At 30.4% G+C, this 10,504-nt stretch overlaps 1 protein-coding gene across 1 annotated transcript; it reads left to right on the top strand.

Moving 5' to 3' along the window:
- Positions 1-7,436: 7,436 nt before the first annotated feature.
- Positions 7,437-10,247, top strand: LOC21386163 (caffeic acid 3-O-methyltransferase; the record flags this gene model as incomplete). The annotated part of the gene is made up of 2 exons (XM_010104757.2): positions 7,437-7,952; positions 9,937-10,247. Coding segments are annotated over exons 1-2 (730 nt in total), but the record flags the coding sequence as incomplete, so codon positions are not given.
- Positions 10,248-10,504: the final 257 nt, after the last annotated feature.

The raw sequence follows: 10,504 nt of genomic DNA, 5'->3' as shown, positions 1-10,504 counted from the left end.
TTAAATTCATTATGAACATTACTTTTTGATTATTATGCTTAAACATTATCCTCTTGTATATAACACTTATATACAATGTTTAAGGTTACATAAATAATCATGGAATTTTTATTGATATTCATAAAATATTCATAAATATATGCACATAAAATAATGAATAAACTCCTTTATTAAATAAATAATAAATATCCTATTACATCTCATGCTTCTAGGACACCATTCCCAACATTATATTCTTTATTTTAACTAACCATAAAGTATTTTAATATTTATTAATTTTAAAATATAAATAATTTTTAAAATTTAAAATAAATATTAAAATATAAATAATTTTATCAATTTTTTTTTAAAAAAAACTCTTACATTTGTTACTGTTTGAAATAATAAAATACTAGAAAAATGAAATGGTTAGCATCTTCTTGCTATCTATATTTAGTTAGTGTAAAATGCATTTTCTAAAATAGCTAATTATTTAGCTAATAGTTATAGTGTAAAAAGCTAAAAAAAAAAAAAAATTAAATCATCAACTATTTTAACTAAAAATATAAAATGACTAGTATAGTTGAAGATGCTCTTAGTTCTGCAATTAATATGTTTGAGTTAGTTGTGATTACTTATTGGATAGTAATATCATTAAGTGTGATCATTCGATTAATTTTTGATATGATTGATAATTTTTGGGTGGTTGGTGGATATATTCTTTGAATATTGCATGTGCAGTTCTTTCTGCAGCCTCATGTCAAAAGTCTTAGGCATCATTCATTTTATCGATTCGAGTTTTCAATTTTAGGTTTCTACAGTAAAAAACTCTTATAAAATGTCACATTTAACTTTTTCTGCTACAGTAAAAAGCTCTCAAAATATGTCACATCTCAACTCAAATTGAAAACTCAAATCTGCGAAGTAAACGAAGCCTTACTCTTTACTTTTTTTTCTTATCGTTATAGGACAATTAAGGACAATCTTTAAACTATATATATAAAATCGACTTGTTTGACAAATTTATTTTAGGGAAACTTATTTGATAGATTTTTTATACTAAACCTTCCTGTATATAATATGCCAATATATAATAACAGGTAGTATTAACTAAACAACCGCGATAATTTAAAGTCCTTTTACTTGTATTTTTTTTCCCTCCCCTTTATTTAGAGTTAAGATATTAATCATGTGCAGCTGGCACGTACGTGTTAATTATTCATGAATTTGTCTGGATAATGATGCAGCCACATAAATATGCATCTTTAGTGGAACTTTATTTATGGAATAATTGGAGACATGCATCTATTTGTTATTGAATTTTCAAAGTGAAATTGGGTAATTTAGGATTTAGGAATGAAATGATCAATAATTGAAAATGAATCTGTAAAGTCCAGATATAAACCCTGAAAGTCCAAAAGTCATTTTCAGTAAAGTCAAGATATAAACCTCCAAAATTTTCGTTTATTATAGGTTCATGTATTTTAAATGTTGTAGTGCTTAAAAATATGCTTGTATACGTTGGAGGAAGATGATGAATGGTACTCAAAATTCAAATTGTTACTATCTATGCTTGGCATTTTATGCGAATCAACAAGTTTAAAAAAAAAAAAATTATTTTTCCATATTCTAAAGGAAACAATAGTTTTTGAGAAGATTTGTCATATTTTTCTTTTTGTTATTGCACCAAATAATAAATATTGAATTACACAATTGAGTCGATCAATCTGCTTTTATTATTATTATTAGGATTATTTTTTTTTTTTTTTTTTTTTTTTTTTTTTTTTTTTTTTTTTTGTATCCTACCCACTTCTCCTTAAAGTTTAGATTTCTTCGGTAGCACAAGTGTTCAAGTATTTTTGTTTCCTATAAGAAGAGAATGAATAGAAAGAATGGTCAAAGTTTATATAGTAATAGGTTGGTTTTTGGTTGAATATAGTAATGTGTTAGTTGCTAATATTACTTTTCTAACGCATTTCATAGTTTGAATTAGTGCTTAACTATATTTGGCGTGGTTTACAAATGAAAGCATCATTTAGACTTCCTATGATGTTAATCCCTCACCAAACTTGTCGACTTCATGTCTAATCATTTTTGCAAAAAGCAAGATATATTCTAAAGTTAATATCTCAAAATATGTAATTACTTTATAAATATTTTTGTGGTACGTACTTACATCCTTCATATTCAAACATTGTAATATAATGTATTCGCCTTCAAGCATTAATGCTTATATTAATCCAATCTAATTAATAAATATATCATCTATAAATAACATATCTATATCATGTGGAAGCCAGTTGGGAGATGAATCTTTTTTCGTTTACTTTTAACGTTTGTATTTCTATTTTATAATTTCGCCAATGGAATGCTCACTGTTGCCCCTTTAAAGTTTTTAATTGAAACATGGATCCACTGAAATTTTATGCTTTTTAACTTTTACATGTAAATTTTTTATAATTTTTCAAGTGAACTCTTTTCGCCCAATTGAAATTTCTAATTTGTATTTTTCAAATATTTTAGTTATATCTCCATAGTAATGTAATATAAAATTAAATTATACCACAATGTTCCACAAAAATTTTGGAGCTCAATTTTATAGGAACCGATCCGGCGGCCGAGGTTGAAAAAATTAAATATAAACTAATAAGTCAAGAGCCACTTCTTACCTCTTTACGTGTTATCTTTGCATTACAGATTTTAATTTCCATCAAGAATCTAACATGTATTCTCATAGCCTTTCAACATCCTACAAAACATGCATAACGTGCAAATCTAAAATAAGAAATCTTGAAAAAAGAATATTTGAATTGTGTATCTAAGATAACTAATTTGAAAGTGAATTTAGCATTAAAATCCCACTTATGAAAAAAGAAGTTTAGCATATGATGTTAGTAATCACCATTATGACCACTAGTAATTATGATAATTATTATATAAGACAACGATAATTACCGTTGGTCATTATCGTAATGACTACCTAGTAAACTAAAATTATTGTTTTGCAAACATAATGATGCTCACAGAGCAAATTTAACTGATATTCCACTTATTATAAATCGGAAACAAATTTGACTAATTGGTTCCTTAATAATCATAACCCATACCTTTTTTTTTAAAGATCTCTTATCTGGAACTTGTTCAAGTGAGGAGAGATATGAGAAAGAAAAAAGAGAAAATATGAGAGTATAAATGATGATAGAGGAAGACAGGAAGAGAAAAATGAGAGAATTCAAATGAAGAGAGAGAAATTGAAGGGAAAAATTGAAATATGATATTAAATTTTATCAAGTATAATTTTGATAATTTATAATTTCATGGGTCTCTCAATTATTGACGTGGTGACAGTGTTAAAAATAAAAGTATAAAAAATAGTGTGAGTTATAAAATAATTGTTGTAATAAGTGTTATTTTTGTAAATAATCCAACTTAAAAACCCAGCCAAATTCATTTGGCGTACTTGAAGATTTTTTTTTTAATTATGCCTCACCTAAACAAGTTCTTCCCCACACCACACACACAAATATTTCTGACTCTGAGATTATATTTGCACATATTTTAACTAACAGAGACAATAATAAGTAAACAAGTATCAATCAATAATCATACCGAATTAATTATAGTATTGACTTGATGTGGGCAGACAAAAAATCAAAAATCATACAGAAGTCAGATTGTGGGCGTATGATTTCTAGCTAATCATGAAGGTCAGGAATGTTATTAAGGTCTCGTTTACTTTGTCGATTTGAGTTTTTAATTTGAGTTGAGATGTGATATTTTTTAAGAGCTTTTTACTATAGTAGAAAAAGTTAAATATGATATTTTTTAAGAATTTTTTAACTATAAAAATTTAAAATTAAAAACTCAAATCGGTGAAATGAATGAGACATAAATAATTAATTCTCGAAAAAAAAGGCGGGGTTGGTGGAGTTGGTGAAGGACGTAACGTCTCTAGATGTCTGACTCTGAAATTTTTTGGGTTTCTCTCCTTTTTTTTTTGAGAGAGAAATTTATGTTACAAAAATTATCCTTATTGGATAATATAATTTTAAATAGTCAAATCATAATAAAATTTATTAAAAAATATGAATTTTATAAAATTTATTAAAAATTTTATGATTGAAACTGCATAATAGCACAAGAATAATTTCTTGTGTTCTATTAAAAAAAAAATTCTCTCTTTTTTTTTTTAAAAAAAAAGGTGGGGTCAAGTAGTGGCTTCCCACCTTTCATTTTCCACATAAATTAGGTGAGATGTTATCGGTTATCCCACATCCTTTGATTAATCAATACCCCCACCTATTTCTGTTTGTATACAAGACGACAATTGTCCTCAAAGAAAAGGTTCATTACGACTTGTAGGAGATTCTTTAAGCTTGCGTTTTGAAGACAAATTACAAATCCATAATCAAACAGTCAGAGGTTAGTTGTGAATTGTGATAATTTCAAAAGCTAAGATATATAATTAATTAAATAACTTCATTTGGGGGTATTAATTGAAACTCAACGTCTCAATAGCAAGATTATTAGGCTATTGATGGATCATTTCAACTCTAACCCTTTATTTGGTAGAATAACGACACACACACACACACACAAACACGCAATAATACATCAAATTAGTTTATGTTACAAAAATACTCCTTTTTCAAGTGAAAATTTTATTCTTGTCGCTACCTATTATGTGGTACTATTACTAACAGCAGCATTTGCCCCCATTGACAAGAGACTAATTACTCCCATTACATGACAAAACCACCTTAAATGAGTTAACTAAAATACAAAATAATTAATTAAATTGTCAATTCCGATATATATTACACCGGCATAATTGTTGTTTAAGGTTTAAGAATATATATAAATATATTATACACACAAAAATATATATGGTTTCCTATCATATATCATCTGGTCCACTTATCTGCATATAACATATAACTATCTTCGGTTTTCTGATAATAATTTTAATAAAACCAGAGACAAAAATAGAGTAGCTAGAGGTGAGATTCTACAATTAAATTAATTTAGAGGGCCAGTGGCTACTCCCGGAAGTCAATCGCGTTGGTGAGTCGATTCGAATCAATTTGAGTCGATATATCGCTAGAACGAGAATGTAATTGTAGGAAAATAAATTGATACACGGATGTATAGTGATTCTCCTGATAATCCTAGGGCACTATTCCACTGTAGGGTCTCAAGACTTCGTTATATCTTAAGAAAATTACACTTACAATGAAGTATGAGAATGTGAGGGGGTTTGAGCATAAAGAAGGGTCGGAAGATATTTGATTCGTGATCTCCCTCCCTTATTTATAGGAGAAGATCCCCTACTTTCTTTTTTCTTTGGATTGGGTGGTTTTCCTTTTTCTTGAGTTGATTTCCCTTTCATTGTTTCCATATTTGCTTTATAGTATCTTTCTTCTTCATTATTGATCCTATTTGACCCTTTAATGTAGGATTTGACTGAGATAATCTTCGTGGCCTCCAAGAAATCTCCTTTCTTAAATATCGGTGGTGGTTCTTATACTCCTTCTGTCGCCTGTCTTCTCTAGTCATCTCGAGTCGATGTCATATCTAGCTGATTTCAGTCGATTTGAGTTGACTTATTTCTCCAAATGTTGTCCACATGTACGGTGATGATTGTGGTGCTGATTTTGACCCTAACAATGCTTTATTCATTAATTACCAAGAAATTAAGTGCTTAGAGAGACAGGTCAACGCATACAGTACTAGATATACATATATACATGCTTGTATATATACATATATGTATATAATATAGTAAAAAGAGCTTCAAACACAAGATAGAATTCTTTTATATGATAATGTTCATAAACATAGGTCTCTCAATTTATTGACATATTAAGAGAACCACTCATTCGTCATATGTACCTAATACATTACAATAAACTAGACTTATTGTTGATATAAACTATAGTATTAAAGATGTCCTTTAAAATTTGGTTTAATGTTAATTTGTCGCTTCCCGACCAAAAAACTATTTCAGTTTCTTGTTGTGATCATCGATCAGTTGTTGCTTCTTTGCCTGATTTTTTTATTTTATTTTTTTATTGCCCTTTCTTTGTTTGAAATTTTTATGCCTGAAAATTATAAAAGAATACCGCTATTTGTTTAACCATGAAGTTATTTCATTAAAAAAATAAAAAAAAACTAAAAATAAAGTTGCTTAATTAGCAATAAGAAGACATATAGCAATATGGAAGTCGTAGACTCATAATTGGAAGACAACTTTTATAAGAAAAAAAAAAGAGTTTCACATATACTCTAGACTTGTTAATTTACATGTATGCATGCCAACTGTCACACTCAAATGTTTTCCAAAATTCAAAGTATCTTTACGGCTTGAAATATCATTCAATATGTATGCCATTATATATAATCTAGGTTACAATTAAGTCAAAAGCAAGACAAATATTCAAAAAACAAAACCAATAAGAATGTAATATTAATTTTTCATATGAAAAATATGAGACTTCTTAATAGGATATCTATATCATAGTAGTGGGAAGTTTTAAATGTCAAGGCATATACTATAATTTTAACCAACTAAACCACACAATTTTCAAAAAATATTATTAAAAGTGATAATTTATTAATATCATGCAATATTGATGCCATGTTTTTCTACGATCTTACTAAAATAATTCTCAAAGAAAACGTTGTTTGACTCATGACAAAAAGAAAGTTACTCAAAACGCGGAGCAACTAAAACCCTCACCAACCATTATTCATGAGAAGAGCTTAAGCCTTTATTAAACGTCAAGACAATAATGAAAACAATGTTATTCATGATATATTGACCATACAATACATGGTGTGAAAGTAAATTAAAACTTTAGCCGGTAGTAAGATTCCTTGAATTTTTTTTTTTTTTTTTTCATCAACATTAACTTCCTCAATCCGACAACTACCTTGACAATATCTATTAAGGCTATAAACGAAATGAAAAAAATGACGTTTGGTTTATAGATTTAGAATCATAATTCAGAATTATTATCAGTTTACATGTGTTTTTTGTGAGAGAAAACATTGTAACGGGTTATGAATTATGATCCGAATCATGACACGGATCCTTACTCCAAACACACACTTATATTTCTGTGGATTAGTATTTAAGAAGTCTAAAAAAATCATCTTAACTCGAATCACATGTGGTTCACCATGAGAGCTATAATTTTTGTCTGTGGTAGTTATTCATCCGCATTGATTATAAATAGCCGCGTGCCTAATTAAAAGACAGAGTAGTACGAACATATAATATAAGCCATAGTGATGTATGCATTAGCAAATACAAATGTAGTGTTATGGGTGACGTGTCCCCTCATGCATGGCCGGGGTCCACCGCAATAACCAATCAACGTCAAAGGTGGGTGAAAAGAACACCATATAAATTGAAATTCCCCACTTAGCGTACACCCATCTTAATTTCCAAATCCTCTCCACTCCTCTCGTCTCATTTCAAACATTCTTAATTTCTTGTTCGATCGATTCAAAGAGAGACAAAACTAATCGAGAGAAACATATAAGAAGAAGATGGGGTCCACAGGCGAAACCCAGATGACTCCGACGCAAGTCTCCGACGAGGAAGCCAACCTCTTCGCCATGCAGCTGGCCAGCGCCTCCGTGCTGCCCATGGTCCTCAAGACCGCCCTAGATCTCGACCTCTTGGAGATCATGGCGAAGGCCGGCCCCGGCGCGTACCTCTCACCTTCCGACGTCGTCTCCCAACTCCCGACGAAAAACCCCGGCGCGCCGGTGATGCTCGACCGCGTCTTGAGACTCCTGGCCTCCTACTCCATCCTCACGTACTCGCTGAGGAATCTTCCCGACGGCAAGGTCGAGCGGCTGTACGGACTGGGGCCGGTGTGTAAGTACTTGACAAAGAATGAAGATGGCGTCTCTATTGGCTCTCTCTGTCTCATGAATCAGGACAAGGTCCTCATGGAGAGCTGGTAAGTTGTTTTTTATTTTTTTTCTATCTGAAAAATATGAGGCGGAGGAAAAAGAAAACTCGAGGCGTACAATATAGTTTGATTTTGAACCTTGGAAATCATTTTGAACTACAAAGTTCTCGTTCACTTTACTGATTTGAGTTTTCAGTTTTAAGTTTTTACAGTAAAAAGTTTTTAAAAAATATCACATCTAACTTTTTTTACTACAGTGAAAAGCTCTCAATAAATCGTTTGTAAATTTAATCAAAATTTAACTGTTTGAAATTGTATAAATATCGATGAATTTTTTTTTTATAATTTTAGGATAAGAAAGATTTATTTATTTATTTATATATTTGTTGTGTTTTTGTTTGTTTGTTTGTTGTTGTGTTAGTAGTTGGATAGGTACAGCAAACCAACAGCTCTGATTTTTAGTTGGAAAAATACTGCTTTTTGGTATTTGCGTGTAGAGAGGGGATCTTTTTTTCTTTTGGAGGAATATCTACAAGAGAGATTAAGTTAAGTAAAATAAATAAATAAATTTTAAAAGTGGTATGTGAAACCATAGGGGAGAAGATTCAACCACTAATTGGACCCACAACTACTCTAACAATTATTTTTTTTTTTGAGAAATAAATCATATTCATTCTCAAACAACCATTTAGGTACATGTATGTAATCATACACCCTTCAGCAAAATAAAAAAAAAATGTAATTATATAGAATGTTGATATCATGGCCCATGCGGGGTTGTTTAAGCTGCACGTCTGGAGGCAAAATTAAATTAATAATTATAAGGGAGGAAAAAATAAATAAAAAGAGAGATTGAGGGCTGATTATTTTGTTAATTTGAGTTTTTAATTTAAATTTAAATGTAATTTTATATGAGAATTTTTTACTATAATAAAAATATTAAAAGTGATTGTTTATGAGAACTTTTTAATTAGTGAAATGAACGAGATTTGAAAAAATATTTTTGTCCGGATCGAGATTCATCTTCGTAAACACAAAAAAGTGAACCTTACTCCTTACATTATAGAATTCACGTGAACCTTACAAGTAGAGCTCCTTTTTATATTTAGTAAACAAATAGGGCTGCTGAGAGAGACTACGGCAAACTTTGGCATGTTATACAGTTTTTTGCTTAAACAATATTCATTCATATATTTATATTTATGCCTCACATTATTTATTCATAGTGGGAAATTAATTGGAACCATCCACACACAATGGTTTTAAAGGAATTAAATGGTAACCACTAAATCTTACCCAACTGGGTACCACCGAGTCTTGTCTGGGTACATCAATGATTAGCCTCCGTTGTTCTCCAATAGTGCATATATAGCGGTGCTTCCGCAATCTTTATTCAGTTTATAATCTGCTTGCCCTCTTACCACAAGACGTTTTGTTAGAGGATTTAAATTATGTGATTTGAACTATTTTTTATTTACATGTATTTTTTGTGAGAAAAAATACTGTAGCGAACTACGAATCATGATTCGAATCAGGGAACGAATCCCTCTACTAAATGTCCTCTTAATTGTCGAAGATTGGTTTCTTAGAGTATTAATATTTTTTTTAACAATAAGTTTTGATTACTCTACTTTATTAATTTTACTGTCAATTAAGTCTTTTAATATTATAACAATTGCCACCTGATCATTTTTTTTTAGTGAAATTAGCAACGATTATTATTATTTTTATTAGTACTATTAATAAATTAACAGTATTGTTGATTATTCTCTAAAATAGGTTATAGGCCTTAGCTCTAGAAGAAAATTGATGTTCTACATAATGATTTAACATCCGGACCAAAAAAAAAAAAAAAAGATTTTAATAGTAGGACATAGACAACATTGAAGCTCTAGAAGAAAATTGATGTTTCACCCGAAAAAGGGGAAAAAACAAAAGAAAACGAAAAAGAAAGAAGTCAAATATTAGGACCATAATACTTCCGTGGGTTGAAAAGGAAATGACATGATTGTGGAGTTAATTGAATGTGCAGGTACCACTTGAAAGATACAATTCTTGAAGGTGGAATTCCATTCAACAAGGCTCATGGAATGACCTCATTTGATTACCATGGAACAGATCCAAGATTCAACAAGATTTTCAACAAGGGAATGTTCGACCACTCCACCATTACCATGAAGAAGATTCTCGAAACCTACAAAGGCTTCGAAGGCCTCACATCGCTGGTTGATGTCGGCGGCGGCACCGGAGGCGTGCTTAGCATGATCGTCTCTAAATACCCCTCAATTAAGGGCATTAACTTTGATTTGCCTCATGTCATTGCAGATGCTTCCCCGTTACCAGGTACACTTTTATTAATAACAATAGTTTTATACTTTAACACTCTCTCTCACGTGTGGGCTGGATAATGGGTAATCGTGTGGGTAAATTAATTGGAAAGCCCAACACGTGAATATTTAAGCTCGGGATATATTAAAAACCCAACACATGACAATTTTTAAATGAGGATAAAGAGTGCAATTACGGGAGTTTGAACTCAGGATCTTCCGCCCTGATACCATGTTAGTTTACCAATCCATTCCAAAAGCTTAAACTGTTAG

Source organism: Morus notabilis, unplaced genomic scaffold (assembly GCF_000414095.1).
Source record: "Morus notabilis unplaced genomic scaffold, ASM41409v2 Scaffold1221, whole genome shotgun sequence".
NCBI lineage: Eukaryota > Viridiplantae > Streptophyta > Magnoliopsida > Rosales > Moraceae > Morus > Morus notabilis.
This window is presented reverse-complemented; position numbering and strand designations above follow the sequence as displayed.